The 18,579-nt window shown below is 43.2% G+C and overlaps 1 protein-coding gene across 1 annotated transcript in view; it reads left to right on the top strand.

Moving 5' to 3' along the window:
* Slc9a9 (solute carrier family 9 member A9) overlaps positions 1-18,579 on the top strand; it is a 505,533-nt gene that overhangs the window by 299,484 nt on the left and 187,470 nt on the right. The window contains exons 9-10 of the mRNA XM_055629498.1: positions 548-661; positions 2,030-2,141. Of these exons, the coding sequence (XP_055485473.1) occupies positions 548-661; positions 2,030-2,141 (226 nt within the window). The remainder of the gene's footprint in view (positions 1-547; positions 662-2,029; positions 2,142-18,579) is intronic.

Raw genomic sequence — 18,579 nt, forward strand, 5'->3', positions numbered from 1 at the left:
CTATCTATCTATCTATCTATCTATCTATCTATCTATCTATCTATCTAATCTACATCTACCTATTTATATATCTATCCACCTACCTATGTACCTCTTTCTCTTTTTCTCTTTCTCTCTCATCTTTCCATCAGGACCCTGGAACTCAAGTGCCTCTACTGGTTTAGGTGCAGACAGGCTAAACAATTCTTTGTTTGCATCATTTACTACAGGACAGCTTGAGCAAGCTACTTGGCTTCCATTTCCTTAGCTGGGAACATTTTGTCATCATAGTAGGAACTGTTCTGTAAAAAAGATCATGCCAGTTAATACCACCTGAGGTATTTCTGGAAGCCTGACAGTTGAAAATAATAGTACGCTGACATGGCTGTGGCATAAGTCACTGGGCAAAGAACCAGGCAAGCCAACTGACCCAAAAGCAGGGGCTCAAGGCCAAAGTGGTAGTTTGCCGAACGGAGCTTTCCCAGTCAGTCATCAAGGTTGCAATAAATAAGCTGTACACAAACCTGAGTTATAATCAGTGGGTTTTTGGTCTCTGTTTTGTTTTCAGCTGTTTGAATTTATGAACTTCCTGGCTGAGAATGTCATCTTCTGCTACATGGGCCTGGCTCTGTTCACCTTCCAGAATCACATTTTTAATGCTCTTTTTATACTTGGAGCCTTTGTATCCTTTGAAGAAAAAAAAAAAACAAACAGAAAAATATTCAAACATTTTTCCTAGTAGGGCTTTGAAAACATCATAGGGCTGAACATGACCGTTGTAGTTTCAACATCAGAAGCGTTGTGCACATGCAAGTTTGTTTCCAGCGAATAACACCTTCTGGGACGACGGCGTTAGCTCAGCCGGTGAAGGATTTGTCTTACAACCATGAGGACCACAGTTTGATCCCCAGAACCAAAAAAAAAAAAAAAAAAAAGCTGGCCAAGGTGAAACATGCCTATAATCCCAGTTCTGGCAAAGGCATGCAGAGCTCTAGGATTTGTGGGTCAGCCAACATACTCTGATAAATGAGTTGCATGCGTTCACATATGCACACAAGCCCACGTGTACACACACACACCGGGGGGAGGGGTGCACTCCTTCTGTAGGGCTGGAGTAGGAGGCATTTCCCCACAGATATCTAGCCAAAAGGACACTGAACAGTTACAAAAGTCCCTCAGACAGACCTTCAGCTATTGTCCACCCCACCTGGAAACTGGGCTCATGCTCCCCCAGTCACAGGCAGATGATCTTAACCTCTGGAGAGCTTGCCATCTCCGTGTTCCCACTGTTCACCTGAATTTGGCGTCTGCTTCACACCATCGGGATTCTGCTGAGCTCCCTAATTTCATCTCAACCTAGATCATAGAAAGAAGGAAGCTGCCTCGCCCCAAATCTCGTCCCCCTGTCAAGAACAAGCTAGAAGAGACAGACCATCCAAGAGAGAACAAGGGCAACAGCGAATGAGGGAGGCTTATGGCTGAGGTTTTCAGTAGACGTTCGCTTAGGAGAGACCGAGGCTTTTCGGGAGCCTCTCGAAGTAGCGGCTGCTGATAGGTGTTGACGGTAGGCTCTTCTCAAAATTAAATCCACCAAATGGAAGCGGTAAGCGGGATTGCCGGAAGCAGGCGCGCGAGCTGCTGGGAAGCGAGATGGAGAGCACCGGCAGAAAGGTATCTGTTCTTTCCAAAGAGTTGCCGGGGAAGGTAACACCATAGCACGGGGCGTCCCTGCCTCCTCTCAGCTTGCAGCAGAACTGAGGATAGTCAGTCAGCAGCAACCTAGAAGTGATGAGAAAAATCCAGTGATTGAAATGGCATCACGGTACCAACTTTCAGCCGAGCATATGTTCAAAGAGAGGCAGAATTTTTATGTCATTCTGGGGAGGGATTGACACTGAACGATGAATTTGGCGAGCGAGTTAGACAGAGATGAGTTGTCATGTTTATCCTTGTTTTCTGGGTCAGATCGTAGAGAAGCATACGGGCATGATACCCGAGCTTGCTCAGTCAGCCTCTCCACAGCAATGTTTTCCTCAACCTGCCCCAACAGCTAGCGATTTTTGTTGCCAGAGCCTGCAACATTTACCCCCTCTCCTTCCTCCTGAATCTGGGCAGAAAACAGAAGATTCCCTGGAACTTCCAGCACATGATGATGTTTTCAGGTACGTGGACTCAGTGTACACTCACGCTGCGGCTCTCCCACCTCTGCCGAGCACAGAAAGCCGTGGGGGACCCGGAGCACTTGCCCGCCTTGGACCCAGGACAGTGCTGGTCCCTCGGTGCCGGTGCCGAGCAACAGGAAGCAGGGAAGTTAAAGGGAATTTGCTGGTGTGACCTTGAGTGTCTGACCAGACGTGAGCCTCAGCTCAGCACCGGGCTTTCCTCTGATCTATCAGCGCAATTTGCATATTGAGGAATTTAATCACCACCTTCTCAATTGCATGCGCCAGCGTGTAGTGGTGGATCCTTCTCCCTGTGGTTTTACCATCCACGCCGGGCTCCAGAAACTTCCCATAGTTAGTACAAAAGCTAATCAGATCCTCGTAGGCTCCGTTATTAGTTTAAAAAACACGCTAATTGAATCCCAGCAGGTGCCCAGGAGTGGTTTTGGGCTCTGTCTGAGGGAGTCACAGGTCTCCTCTCTCAGGTAGTACATGCTCTTTTTGCTAAGACCTGGGTGGAGGCTCTCTTTTCCAAAAGAAAATACAGCAGGTGAGTTTGCAGATCACTAAGCTATTCTGAGAGATCGCAGTTGCCTTCCATTTAATTATTTTCCCCTGATTGGAGACAGAGTGAGAGAGTACCTTCAATGTGTGTGCACACCTACACAACACGCTTAGAGCAGTTCACTGGCAGGCCCATGACATTAAAGTGGAAAAAAAAATTAACTGCCCTTAGAACAGTGCCAAGACAATTGAAGCACATGAGGGAAATATGAAAGAAGTGAGAGAAGCCGACATTTGTTGATAGGTACTGTCTGCTGCTTATAATTCAGCAGTCCTAGAAAGCTAATATTAAGTTGTTTGGGGCATCGGCTCTCTAACAGCTTAAGTAATTGAGCCAAGAAAAAAAGAAAAAGTTTACAAATCCAGACTTCACCTCAACGCCAAGCAAGTCTTTTGAAATTCACATTTTGGAAATTATTTTATTATTTCCTGTGTGGGGGCGTTTTGTCTGCATGTGTGTCTGTACACCAAATGCGTGCTTACTGCCTACGGAGGCCGGAAGAGGATACCGGAGCCCCTGAAACTGGAGTTCTAGATGGCAACAGGGTGCCATGAGGTGCTGGGAATTGCGTCCACGAGACGCAACCAGTCTCTAGGAGGGCAAGCAGTGCTCTTAACCACTGAGCCATCTCTCCAGCCTAAAATATCACAGTTTTTAGGGTAGTTCTGGGAGTAGAAGGCTCCCTCCTTCCTCAGTTCTGTGCTAGCCTGGCCCACAGAGGACTGGGCGTAGCTCCCAGGGTTGGAATAAGGTGTCTTATCAAACACAGGCACATGAAGAGCCAAGGTTTATCCTTCATAGGGCTCAGGCAGGGATTCCCAACACTCCCAGACATGGTATGGTGACAGATTCATAAAGACCTTGATCCGTGTCTTAGGACAACATGGAGCCTCGACAGTGAATTGACTTCTCTTGTGGGTAAGTAAAGGTAACCTTGATCACTAAAAACCTGGAAGCCAGCCCTGGGGTGTGACGTGTTTCCCACTAAAACGTCCATGGCTTTCTTCTTGACAGCTTCTTTAGAAAGGTTGGCATTTCATTTCAAGCATTGTTTCATTTGACAAAGATGTTTTAATAATAACCCATGATTATAGACATATGTGCAAACTCTGCCTAAATGGCCACCTGGTTTGATGGTTTCTTTGTGATTTGACAGTGTCTAATTTTTGCTTTGCTCTATGATTAAAGCTGCAGAAAAACAAACAAATAAGCAAACAAATGAAAAACTTTAGTAGAATCCAAAAAGGTGGTATATGAAGATAAGGGCTGACAAGAGGCCCATAATTTGATGACGTCTTTATGATATTCTTTTTTAACCCTTTCTTTGACACATGCATATAATGTTTATCAGTGATATATCCTCAATAGTCATTAGCAATCTCTAGTCCCTCAGTGGGAGAAGGTAGAATCTAATGCACCCCTTGCATCTGATGAATCCAGACTTAGAAAAATGATGATGGACTGGTCTTATGCAGACCTTGTGCATGCAACTACAGCAAAGATGAGCTCAAGTGTACAACAGCCATGTCAGGTCCAGAAGACACACAGCACTTTCTCCCAACTCCTAGCTCTTACATTCTTTCTGCTTTCTCTTCCCCATTGTTCCCTGAGCATGAAGGGATTGACTGAGGTGTTCCACTTAGGGCCATGTACTCCACCGTCAGCTAATCTCAGGACTCTGATCAGGTGTGAGTCTGTGCGATAACTGCAGCTCACTGTCAAACGTGGACCGTCTCTGACAAAGGCTGAGAGCAGCACTAATTAATATTGAATACAAATATAAGTAGTTAGAAGGCAGCTTGAGATCATGTCCACTTAACGAAACAACAGCAATGGGGTCTTCACTGCTGCAGCCGTAGGCACGTGACCAGGCTTACAGCATCAGACGTGGGTTGCCCTAGTGAGCACATCTTGCCTGTCAGTTTGTTATTGTAGTTCATAGGAACTACAGCTGGGTAGGACTGTTTCCGGCTTTCTCCCATTGTGTAATACATGCTGGCACAGTGAAATATAGCCAACAGAGAGGGAGCCTCTTGGTCAACTCCACTTGACTTGTCTGTGTCCTATAACCCAGGCCACAGGGTCTTATTATCTACTTCTGGTGAAAAACCAAAACTTACAGAGCAAACAATATGCTATATTGTTTGGGGGGATTCTGAGGCCCCTTTGACCAACAACTCATCAGCTGGTACTGGGTTTGTCATTTAATAACCTTCGGCTTCCAGGGAAAGCATTATCTATCTATAAGTAAATCTATTTAAACCATGTGTGCATGTGTGTGTGTGTGTGTGTGTGTGTGTGTGTGGTATGTTTTGGAAGTGTTTTAAATTTTCCCTTTTCTAAAAGGGAAGCAAGACTCCTTAACCTTGATGGAGTTGAAATGCTTGATTTAATTCATAGGGATGACTCATCACCATCACCAAAAAGACCAGAAAGCCCAGTCTTCAACACGCTTACCTATATGTGGCCCTGATGTTCAGAGAGTGTGCGGGTTGTTTTCTTTACTGAGCATCTGTGTCACCTACCAAGCACTAAGTGAAAAGAATCTAGGTAACACAGAGATTAGGTTGTTCCTAAACATTTCTAATAATGTTTCTTAAAAGTAAATAATATTCATAGTACTGCTTTGTATAGCAGAAAAACCACTGACGTTTTCATTAAACAGCTGCCCTCATTTTCAAACATTTTTCAGGGTTATATAACCGTGTGATGGGCCCACTGATGCCACAAGACAGATTTCACATTTTGCCTTCTCAAAGCCTTTGAAACTCATAGCTAGGCAAGACCGGCAGAGGTTAATAACCTTTGATTCTTGGTTGTTACCTTTTTCCCCCCTCTAATTTTCTGTTGTGAATTCTTGCAATATAAACTTTATCATCTTAAGTGCACAATTATTCAGTGCGTTCCTAAACTGTGATGAGCACCACCCGTAGCCACACTCTTTTCGTCTTGTTAAATGGAAAATGTATGCATTAAACAATAGCCCCTCATCCCCTCCAAGCCCATAGAAACTACTAAACTACTATATTACTTGCTGCTTCTATGGTTTTCACTACCGTGGTTTCCTCGTTTCAGTGAAGTCCTGCCATTTTGTCTTTGCATGATTGAACTGGCATTGTGTCCTCCATGTTTGCCAATGTACAGAATGATACAGAAGCTCCTTCCTTTTAAGGCTGAATGATGGTCTCTTATGCATGTGTGTTGCTTATCTAATCACCCATCACTCTTAGGTTTCTTTTTTATCTTTTAGATATTATGAATAACCCTGCTATGAACATGGGTGCGCAAATCTCTTTAAAGTGTCGCTGGCAATTTTAAATACATATCCAGAAATAGAATTGCTAAATTATATGCTAATTCTACCTGTTAATTATTTGAGGAACTGCCGTGCCGCTTTCCATAGTAGCTGTGCTGTTTCATAGTCCCACCAAGAACGCTCAAGAGTACCAGTCTCCCTGTGACGTCACCAACACTTGTTTACTTGTCTTTGTGGCATCTGTGCTCTCAAAATGAGGTTGCAGCAGACTGTTTTGATTTACATTCCCTTGCTCACTAGTGATGTGTTAAACATCTTTTCAGGGACACATTGGCCATCCATCTTTTTATTCATCTTAAAAAAAGTCTTGTCTTTTGGTCAAAGATTTTCAAACTTTCTGTTTCCTAGATAATGACCCCTTATAAAACAGATAGTTTGCAAATGTTCTCTCCCATTCCGTTTGTTTCTGTTTTGCTGTGATTATATTGTCTTTTGATGCACAACATTTTTAAACATTCTCACCAAGACTAGTTTATCTTTTATTTATTTTTGTGCCTTCTGTGTTATACCATAGAAATCATTGCCAAATTTGAAATTTGCAAAGATTGTACCCTACAGTCTCCAAAGAATGTGATAGTTTTAGGCTTTGCTTAGTTGTTGGTACATTTTTGCATCTGTGTAATTTGAGAGTGCAGCTTCATTCAGTCACCTGGATATCCAGTTGTCCAAGTATGATTTGTTCAAACTGCACTTGCTTTTTGACTGATCTTGGCAGTTTTGTCAAGAACAATTTTACCATATATGTGAACGTTTACAGTCAGGTTAATTTTTTAATGCCATATGTTTGTCTTGCCTGTGCTACACTGTTGAGATGATTCAAGGTGAGTGTGTGTGTGTGTGTGTGTGTGTGTGTGTGTGTGTGTGTGCACGTGTAAGCTGCAGGACAACTTTTGGTGCTACTCCTCAAGCAACATACAACCATTTTTTTTCAAACCACAACTCTCACTAGCCTGTAATTCACCCACTAAACTAGGCTGCCTAAATCAGCCCCAATATTCACCTTTCTCCTCATTCCTAGCATTGGGATTGTAGGTACAAAAACTGCCATGCCTTTCTTTTTTCTCTTTCTTCCTTCCTTCCTTTCATTCATTTTTATATTTATTTATTTATTTGTTTGTTTGTTTGTTTGTTTGTTTGTTTTCTGTATATGAGTGCTCTGTCTTCATGCAGACCAGAAGAGGGAGTCAGATCCCATGAGAGATGGTTGTAAGCCACCATGTGGTTGCTGGGAATTGAACTCGGGACCTCTGGAAGAGCAGCAGCCAGAGCTCCTAACCGCTGAGCCATCTATCTAGCCCACTTTAGACTTTCTTTTAAATGTGGCTCTGGGGACTGAACTCTGGTCTCATTCATCTCCCTAGCCATTACTAAAGTGGTTCATGCCATTAGTGAAGGGTTTTTTTTTAGTATGTTTTACAGAGAAGCTTGAGTCCTCTTATTTTGTTCTCCCCCCCCCAAGATTATTTCAATTGTGGAGAGTCAGGAGGTCCTTTTGAGATTCCATATGAATTTTCTATTTTTGCAAACGAACTAGTCACTTGAGGTTTTGATAAACATCAAATTAAGTAGTACTGATATCTTAGCAATATTAAATATCATAATTCATGAGCATGAGAAGTATTTCCATTTACTTCTGACTTTAATTTATTTCACCATTTTATAATTTTAATTTTGTCATCTTGGTTAACACCTAAGTATTTTTTTTTCCTTTTCTGCTGTTCCGGGTTGAATTTCTTTTATAATTTCCCTTTCAGATTTTTTTTTTTTGTTCCTAGCATATTAAAATGCATCTGAGGTTTGTGCATTAATTTTGCATCTTTCTCCTTTTCTGAATTCATTTGTTATCTGTAATAGCTTCCGTGTATGCATATGCAATCTATAGGATTTTCTACACACATAAAACCTTCTCTAATCTGTGAACAGAGATTATATCACTTCATTTCCAACTTGGATGATTGTATTCCTTTTTCTTCAAGTTCTGGTTAGAGGTCCCGGTAATGTGTTGAACAGAAGTGGCAAGAGGGGGAATCGTTTGCTTTCTTCTGAACACGGGGCTGAGGAGCTTCTACTGAGTGTGAGATTTGATGTCACTTTTTCACACGTAGCCTTTCTTATGTTAAAATGATTTTTTTTGTTTCTTATTTGCTGAGCATCTTTTAGTCATGAAATGCTGATGAAGGGCTAGCAAAATGGTTCAGTGGGTAAAGATGCTTGCCACCAAGCCTGACATGAATTCAATTCCTGGAACCCATATGATAACAAGTAGAAAACCCCATTCCTGAAAACTGTCCTCTGACCTTCACACACTAACACACACACACACACACCCCTAAATAAATAAAATAATACTTTGCAAAGAAAGCCAGCAACCTGGACCAAGTGTCTTTCCTGTATAAATTAAAGTTGTCATGTGATTCGTCCCTGCATTTTGTCGAAATAGTTTGATGTTATTTGCAAGGCTGAGCCCTCTTCCTGTTCTAAGAATGAATCTCACTTGGATATGATGAAGAATTCCTTTAATGTGCTGTTGAATCTGAGTCAGGGTTTCGTCTTTGAGTAGTTATAAGGAGTATCAGCACACTAGTTTTCTTGTAATATGTTTGCCTGGCTTTGGTATGAGAACAGTGTTAGCCTTATAGAATGAGGTAAGGAGCAATTCCTGTTCCTCAGTTTCTTTAGGGGAGTTTGAGGGATAAGCGCTTTTTCTTTAATGCTTGGTAAAATTCACTCATGTTTCAACCACTGATTTAATTATCCATAGAACTTGCTTATAATTCTTACATTTCTACAGTGGATGCTAATGTCTCCATTTCCATTTTCATTTTTAGCAATTTGAATTTTCTTTCATTTTTTTTAATACATCTAGCTCAAGGATTGTCAATTTTGTTGACCTTTTCAAAGAACTGACTTAGTATTACATTTATTTTCCCTGTGGTATTTCTATCCTCTGTTTCACTTATCTCTGCTCCAAACTTTATTATTGCCTTCTATCTGGTAGCTACAGGCTTTTTTCCTAGTGTTTTAAATCACAAGGTTTGGTTGTTGGACTGTTGGCTCAAGACCTTTCTTGTGTTAATACACTAATAGCTATATATTTCTGCCTTCATTTCATTGTATCTTGAAGTTCTTGCTATGTGTTTTCATTCTCAGCCATCTCTTTTTATTGTCCACATCTTCTTCTGATGTCATCTTTAATTTATTTGTTGCCTGGATGCCTGTGTGCTTGTGTGACTATATGTCTTGTGTGTACAAGTGCCCAGAGAAGCAAGAAAAGGGTGTTGAAGCCCATACTGCTGGAGTTACAGTTAGTTATAAGTCATCTGATGTGAGTGCTGGAACTGAAGTGGGGTCCTCTGGAAGAGCAGCAAGTGCTCTAACCACAGGGCATCTCTCCAGCCTTTGAGCCTCTGACCTTTCTGCTGAGCAAGCTGCTGATCAGATTATCAAAGATGATCAAAGATAATATGATTATCAAAGACTCTGCATATGGTAAGTCATGGAGTTCAGCTTTTAAGACCCTCTTTTATGTGTGTGTAAGAGAGAGTATGTGTGTGTGTCTATGTGTTTGTGTATGTGTGTACTGTCTTTTCAGTATTTTATCTGTTTGGATTCACCTTAGTTGAAGCTCATTGGGCTTCTCAGACGTTTATAGTCATGTCTTTTATCAAACACAAAGTGGAAGTTTTCTGCCATTAGTCTTTCAAATATGCTCTTTGACCGTTCTTTCTTCTCACAGTGTGCCTGCTTGATGATATCCTACAGATACCATAGGTTTTCTGTACACTCCTACCTCTCCCCTCCCTTTTCCTCAGTCTCAGCAGCATCCTTTACTCGACAGCGGTGTTCTCCATGTTCAAATCTGCCTTGGAATCCCTCTAGGGAATGTGTAAGTTAGTCACTGTGCTCCCCAGCCCCAGAAGGTTTCTTGATTTCTCTAGGTCTTCTTCCTCCTTACTTATATTCCGCCCATGCACTGTGGTGGTTGGAATGAGAAACGTCCCCGAGAGGTTCAGTATTTTAATATTCTGTTCCTACTTGGTGGTGCTGTTCGGGGAGGTTGAAGTGGTGCCGCATGCTGAGGGAACCATGTCATGGAGATGGGGCTCTGAGGTTACACCATTTCACCCTACTTCCAATTTGAGCTCTCTGGTCCAAGATAATCGACCTCAGCTTCCTGCTCCTGCCTCCATGCCTGCCATTTGCTGTCATGTTTCTCCACCATGATGGGCTCTGATCCTTATGGAGCCATAAGCCAGTATTAACTGTCTTCCTTAAGTTGTCTTGGTCATGGTGTTTTATCACAGCAAAAGTAAAGCGACCAATGTATACACCGTGTTTGGATTCTCTCCACATCTCCCTCTGCTTTGAAGCCTTCTTAAAGGCAGTTGTTGTTTTCATTGCTGTTAACATAACCTTCCATCAGGTCTCTTTCTGTTGGTTTTTCTTGCAAATAGCTGGCAAAAGTGAGAATCGGCTTCTTTTCCTTGTGGTTCGGAAATGAAACATTTTAATCCGATATCATGGTAACTTCAGAAAGCACACATGCCCCCCTGCCCTGGGTGTGCTCTCTTTCATTATTGTTGTTTATATTTGTTTTGACACTTAATTTAAATTTGTATTTATTTAAACTTGAGTAGGCTGTCCTTATGTAAAGGACCTACCTGACTATAACCTTCTCAGGTCCTTTTAAGCTTGTGACTTTCTCTGAACTTGCACAATCACTTTCTAATTTCGCTTCAGTATGCAGTTATTTTTTTTTCAATGCCCCATCTTTAATGTATGGCTCCCAAATGTAGAAAAAAAGAGAAAAAAAAATGAAAGAGGAAAATAAAAGGACTCTCATCCTTTAAATCTCTAGGAACTCATTTCAGCCAAAAGGCCAGGAGCTTGCAACGCTAAGCAAAGGTGCGGCAGAAATGGCCGCTGGTCTCTTTGTTTGTAGCCTTATGATCAGCACCAGCAATCAGTTATGGGAGCACAAGTAACTGACATTTGCCTTACTGGTCCCTTCCAGCTGTTCATACGCATCTTCAGAATCTCATGTGTCACTGTGTGCCCTTTGATGGACAGCTGTTTCTATACTGTCTTAGCAGGTTCTCATTGCTGCGATAGGAACAATGACCAAAAGCAACTCGGAGAGGAAAGGGATTTTTTGGTATACAGGATGATTAGTGCTTCACTCTTCATGGCTTGCTCAGCCTACTGTCTTGTATACTCCAAGACCACTTGCCCTGGAGTGGCACCACACATCAGCCATTAAGAAAATGCCCCAAAGATGGCAAGTCTTCTGCTCAATGGAGGCATTTTCTCAATTGAGGAGATTTATCCCCAAGGTAACGGTAATGAGAACATAAGTTAAAACCGTGCTTTCCCTAAGAAAGAAAATACTACACGACCAACTTCAATACCCTGCCACGGTAATGGGTGGCCTGATACAGAGGATTAGACTTGGAGGAGAGAAAGGAGAATGAAGGTCTGAAGCTTGCCTGCCTACTTCATGGCCTACTGTCTTCGCTGGCGCATACCCAGGGAACGCCTGCTGGAATTGTGGGTGAGGATAACAGAATGAGTGGGAAAGAAGAGGTGGTCAGAAAAGGGGCAGAGCTGCCATGGGTGGTCGGCTGCAAAGCTGGAGGTGAGACTGGGGCATTGGATTGAGAAGAGAGAAGAGAGAGGCAAAGGTCTGCAGTTAGCCTATCCGCTTCCCTGCCTGGAGTCCTAAAATCGTCTTTACATTTGGTCACCCAGACATTCTCCCGGCACATATTTGTCAGTTGGCCATCACCATATGCTCTAAGATGGGATGTTCAGGTAAACAAAGACAAAGGTGCCTTCGAGAGGGATATTTGGCCTGGCTTAATTCACTAAGCCCGTACAGGTCAGACTCAAATGTCAATCAAATAGAAACCTTAGCTTTCTGCCCCAGTCAGTGGTGCTTACCATTTGATAAATCTCCTGTTTATCCATCCTCACCATTTGCACACCTTTTGGCATTAGGCAGGAGGAAAATAAAATTTAATCAGAGGTGAATTCTTTGTGAACTTACTAGACTTAAGCTTTACTTTCCCCCTGTAACTCACAGTTCAGACCTTGGGAAAAGCCCTAGCAGGGTGCTCTGATGTGTATAAATATACTCACAGAGTTTGAATTCATCGTTATTGAAGAGAGTGGCATCTAGGCCTTGAGATCCATAAAAACCTGGCCAGACCTACCTCCAACTTGGATGAACCAAGAGATGAGGGGACTACAGAGATGGCTCAGGGGTTAAGAGCTCTGGCTGCTGTTCCACAGAACCTGGATTTCCAGCCCCCTCATGGTTACTTACAACTGCTTGTAACTCCACAGTCAAGGGATCTGAAGACTCCTTCTGGCCTCCATGAATACCACACAAACGCGTGACTTATAGACAAAATATGCAGAAAGCCTAGAAACGCTTTTCAGCAAAGCACTCACTGTTCACAGGTGATGGGGTGATCCAGAGACTGCTACCTCTCTGCCCCTGCCTCCATCCCTTAACTCCAGAACAGTTAGACTAACAAAATAACAGAAAGACCGAAGACTTACTTTCTTGCCCCATACAATTTCTTTAATGTAGATAAGTAGTGTGTACACACAAAGCCTTGTAACAGTAAAGGCATTGTGATCGCCCTGGACCCCACTGTTTGTCTTCTCTGTCTTCAGGAGTCATTAATGATGACAATTCTGTTGGTAGTTTAAATGCTGTTAAAGAGTCAATATGGAGGTTAATCCCGAGACAGATTTAAGGCTTTCTTTGAATTCAAGGCCAGGCAGCTGTAACTGCTCTAGTGTAGCCTGTGACATCCAGCACAAGGGGTTTGTTGCAGAATGTTAAGCTTCCTGGAAACCACTCCTGATCCGAAGTTCAACCCCAGTAATGCCTCAGGGACAGCCCCGCCCCAGGGACGGCCCTGCCCCAGAGCTCAGCATCCCTTGAAACCAAAGGGGTTTCTGTGGTTTAAATTAAAGGAGGAGATGCGTTTCACACAAATTATCTTCCCCATTGATGTGGTACATATTACAAAGATCAGTCTTCTTGTTTTAATTCAAACCCATGTGCTGCAATTTTTATTTAATTTAAAACTAAATAAGAGCCAGGAGCTGATAGAAGGAGGGGAGATGCCAAGCCTAATTGAGCCCTGGCAGCCTTCTTGAAACCACTGATTTAGGAACTTTGGGCTCCAGGGCTGAGGAGCGTCCCACGCAGAGATGATCCATTTACCTGGATTTGGGGGGGGGGGGTGGCTAGGGAGGCATGATTGCCTTGCGGAAGCCAGAGGGTGCGGCAAAGAGCACCCATCCAGGGATTCATCTTCTTTTGCTGTGCTTGCAAGAAGACATGGGGAAAGGATGGCAGCCTCTCACAAAAACCAAGATGAGTTTTAACTAGGGGAAGGCAACCGCAATGCAGATTTATATGAAAACTCATCCCTAAGCTCATCACACAATCACACAAAAACAACAATGCCGAGTTTGTGTTCACTGTCCATTCCATCATCCCCTGATGGATTCACGTAGCTGCCAGCATCCAAGGAAGAGGAGAGAGATGTGGAAGAAAAACTTGAAACTCATTTGTTTGTTTGTTTGTTTTCATCAACATTCATTGTTTCACCTCAGTTGTGTAAAGGCCAGCTTTCCTGCTAATAACCAGTGCAGTGCTGCGTTCTTGAGCTTATGGTCAATGGAAACCCCACTGCAGAGCCACTTTTCCCTATGTCGTTCTGTGAAACCCCAATCATCTGTTATCTGGATTCCATTTAAGACTCTAGCACAAAAGAAACCACAAGTGGGAATGAGTCAGTCTTATGGCTCTGTGTCAAAAATACCTAGCAGAAATAGCTATTAACTTGAGGCTTCAGAAGATTCAGTCTCTGGTCACTCGGTGCCATGTGCCTGAGGAGAGCAATGTAGTGGCAGGAGGCTGCAGCAGAGGCTGCTTGTTGCTTCCTTGGTTGACAGGGAGCAGACAGTACCTGCAGGAGTGACCAAGAGTCGGTTCCTACGAACCTTCCCTCAGAGACCTAACTAGGTCTCAGTTCCTAAAATGCCCACAATCTCCCAAAGGAGCAAGACCCAGCTGGGGACCAAGTGTTCAAACCATGAGCTGTAGGAAACACTTCCTATTCAAGCCAAAGCAGAAGGAAAAAAAATGAAGGCTAAGCATAAAGGAGATCATTTTGTTAGAAGGGTCAAGAAACAGAAACAGGAGGCTTTCTGTAACCTTTCATGGACTAGCGACACCCCTAGTTCCTTCCACCAACTAGGCCTTGCCTCCCACCACCTCCCAATAATGCCATCAAATTACGAATCCATCTGGTCAGAGCCCTTTTGATTCTGTCACATTTCAATAAATTTTCTATCACCTGAAGGCCAGACTTCAATAGATGAACATTTTAGGGGAACATTTCATATCTAAACCATGCCAATACCCAAAGTGTAGTTGTCAACTGAGAAACTCGGGCATTCCTTGAGAGCTCGTTATGAATGCTGAGTTGAATCTACATTCTGACAGAGTCTCCGGGTAATCCAAGTGTATGTCCCCAAGAGTCATCATAATTCATGGCTTCTGTTCTGAGCCTATCTCTTCAGTTCACTCCTCCCATGCCATTGTGTTATGCCTGCAGGCTTGTCCAAGCAGTGTGGCCCATGGAGCATGGGAATTCCAGAGTGGCTGTGACTATATCCCAACACATTTGTAGATGACAACATTACATCAAAAGATAGGAAATTTCTGATAACCCCTCCTATGCACCTCCATTTGTCATCTGGCCGGCACAGCATTGTCTATCTAGTAACTGAATGTCTTCCAGTCCCTTCAGGCTAATACCTTTCTTCTGACCCACCTTTGCTTCTGAGTAGTTCTGGTGATCCCTCAGACCTCAACTTAGACTTTTCTTACTAGAAGGCTTTGTAACACCTTGAGTCTGAGCTGACATCTTTCTTGCCTCTTGCTACAGTCCCCAATATTATCCCTTCCTAGAAAGCATTAGTATATTCTACCATGGGCGTCAGTCTGTACCGTATTCCCTCTATGTTGGGAGTTTTGTAAGTACGTTATGCTTAAGTTGGCCCCCAAAGCACTGCTTGAAAAAACTAAGTAGCTTTGTATATATACGTGGTAGATAATCAGCAAATGAGCAAACACTTTACAACATTGCCCACTTAAATGGTATGTTTAAGTACACTGCCAATTAAGAATGGTCCATTCTATCCTGTTTAATTTCTAGGAGCTTATGTTACGGAATTGCCCTGCCAGCTCGTACCAACCTGGCCCATTTGCACAGGTGGGAGATGAGCAGCAAAAAAATTCCAAAGCAAGAGATTAATAAGTAAAACCAACTATCATCTAGCCTGAAAGTTTGTAACCGTGACATTAATAGCATGTCCTCAAAAGTAATATGTGGATTTGAAAATATTTCTCAAATCTTTGCTTGCTCTATGCTGAGGGAATATGTTTGCTTTCTTATTAAAAAACCCCAAGGTTATTTAAATAAAAAAATGAAGCTAAACTCAAATTCTACTGAGGAAGATAATTTCCTTAAATGTGTGTTGAGGCTTATCTAAAACTCTGAGGTCTGAGTACCTGTAACAGGGGTTGGCCTTTCCTTCTGCTGGCTTGCGTGCTTTCAGGAAAGGGAAGCCAGCCCAACCATGCCATTCCCCTCTGGGTGTTCTGTAGCCCACCTACCTTTTTGCAGCCTTCTTGTCTAAAATCCAGGGCTCTCCCCTCTCCTGTGCCCCGTCTCATCTCCAACCAGGGCTTATCTTGTGTAATTAATTAGTTCACTCATAGGCCACTAACCAACTAATGGGGTTCAGAGATGGAACTTTTTCTCTATTAGAGGGTAGGAATGCCGAAGCCCCGTCCCTCTCAGGTGGTAAACACCATGGCCTGGGGCAGGCATTAGTGAGTGGTGACTCCAGTGGGTCTTCTGAGGTCTTTAAGTGGGACAGGGTTAATCAGCTCATGCAGCAAATGAACCACAAAAATGTTTTAACCGCTGTGTCAAGCAATCACAGGAAAAGTCATCTTGATAATGGATGAGCATGCACAGCACTGTCGTAGCAGAGCAGATGAGCATCACAGACCCACACGGATCACAGATCCCATTAGCTCTTTGTGGCTTCCCCCACTGTGAAGGGGTTGTGCGGTTGTGGTGAATACAGAACAGCTGAGAACCGGCTGAGTATGGTGACCAGCCCCACATGTTTGTTTCTCCTAGTAGGAAGTCAAAACATTATCCTTCTTCACTTAGCACCAAAATACATCTATAGTAAGAATTGCTTGCTCTTGCATTTTTTTAAGCAGCAAATTAGATTTTTGCTACTCGGTGCACCGCAACACTTCCTAGCAACTACCATTTTGCCAAAGTGCAAGGAATCTGGGCTTTAAAGTAGATTCTGACCTTTGTGATTAGCTTGTTCTAACCAACAGCTTCCTTTACAGATGAGTAGAAAAAAAAATTGTCCATAGCCTAGGTGTTTAGTGCTAAAAACCAAATTATACAGCTGCCCTGGGGCTGCAGACATGGCTCAGCTGTTCAGAGCATTTGAGTTTTTACAGAGATCGTGGGTTGGATCCCAGCACCTGTATTAAGCACTTCACGACTGACTCTAACTCCAGTTCCAGAGGGCCCAGTGCCCTCTTCTGGCCTCTAGAGGCACTGCACACAGGTGGTGCGCATACAGATAAGCAGGTGCACACACATACACATTGATAAAAATAAGGGTTTTTTTTGTTTTGTTTTTCTTAAAGAATACTTTAAAAATCAACTCTCAAGAACCACCACCTTGGAGACACATAGAGGAGGGAGTTTGATTTTGGGGAGGGATTTGGGGTTTGGGGGTTTGTTTTTGTTTTTGCTTCCCTTCACCATCACAGAATGACAATGTAGATCCTCCATTGCAGCAGCAGCAATCAAAGCAGTTTGCAGTGGAGATAGTGGTCATACATACACTCAAACATACACACATACACACACACACACACACACACACACACACACACACTCACACATACATACTCACCCATACATGAAGTCTGCCCATCACCGAGGCAGTGAACAAAGCAGCAACAGTGGTGGAGATGGTGGCCAGCCACCCCCTTTCCCCAAGTGATGGCGGCCAGCTGCCACTGCCCCTTCCAAGGCAGCAAAGAATTAGAGCAGCCTACTGCCCCGCTCCTGCCATAGTTGGGGGTGGGGACAGCTGGCCACTATCTCTGCCATGATGGCTGCTTTGATCAGTGTGTGTGTGTGTGTGTGTGTGTGTGTGTGTGTGTGTGTGTGTGTTTGCTATCTCCACTGCAGTTGCTTTGCTCACTGCTCACTGCTATCATGACCAAGGGACTACAGACAAGTCAACTCTCACCCCAATAAAGACACAGTCTGGGGAAGAAGCTAAGTGCAAGCCACAGACATGCCTCCCTCTTCATTCTCTCCCTTCAGGTGAGGACAATAAATATGGTTCCATATTTCTACACTAGACTTCTAAACAGCCTTATTTATTGGGCTTGTGGTAGACTAAAAACTTCACTTTTTTTTTTTTTTTTTTTTTTTTTTTTTTCCTGAGAGAGTCTCACTATTTATCCTGGCTCTCCTGGAACTCACTATGCAGATCAGACTGGCCTTGAACCCACCAAGATCCACCAGCCTACCCTGCTGGGATTAAAGCTTTGCACCACTCTGCCCTACTAAAACTGCGTATCTCTAAAGAGTTACCAGGTCACGTTGATCTTGTCACCCTAGACAAAAATAATTTGGCTCATGTTCTAGTTTGCTTTTCTGCTGCTGTGATAAAACACTGACCAAAGGTAACTTGGAGAGGAGAGGGTTTATTCTGTCTTAAACTTTATAGTATGTCACCAAGGGAAGATAGGAGAGGAGCTCCAGGCAAGAACCCGGAGGCACCAGCTGAAGCAGAGACCACAGAGGGATGCTGCTTCACTGGCTTCTCATACTAGTTCACCATGTTTTCTTATTCAACCTAACATCGCTTGCAGAGGGGTGGCATTAATCAAGAAAATGTCCCACAGACCTGCCCACGGGGCAAGGTAATACAAGTGGTTCCTCAGTTGAGGTTTCCTCGTCCCAGCTGATTCTGGTTTGTGTAAAAAACTAACAAAAAAACTAACCAGTATACTTGGACCCTCCAACCAATCCTTCATTTCCTCTGGAGGCTGGAATGAGCTTGCCATCAGGAAGAATGCCATTGTAAGAAATGTATTGAAGGGCGACACCCATTCTTCCTGAGAGGAATACCTTTTAAAGTATTCACCAGATGCATGCAATCCAGGCATGCAATCCAAGCACTCTGGAAGCTGAGGCAGGAGGATTTCCAATAGTCTGGGGGACAATTTGGACAAGAAGGGAAGTTCCTAGGCCAGGGACAAGGTAAGACAAGGGTAAGACTTATCTTTTTATGAAAGAAAGAAAGAAAGAAAGAAAGAAAGAAAGAAAGAAAGAAAGAAAGAAAGAAAGAAAGAAAGGAAGAAAGGAAGGAAGGAAGGAAGGAAGGAAGGAAGGAAGGAAGGAAGGAAG

Source organism: Psammomys obesus, unplaced genomic scaffold (assembly GCF_907164565.1).
Source record: "Psammomys obesus unplaced genomic scaffold, mPsaObe1.curated_primary_1811, whole genome shotgun sequence".
Lineage (NCBI taxonomy): Eukaryota > Metazoa > Chordata > Mammalia > Rodentia > Muridae > Psammomys > Psammomys obesus.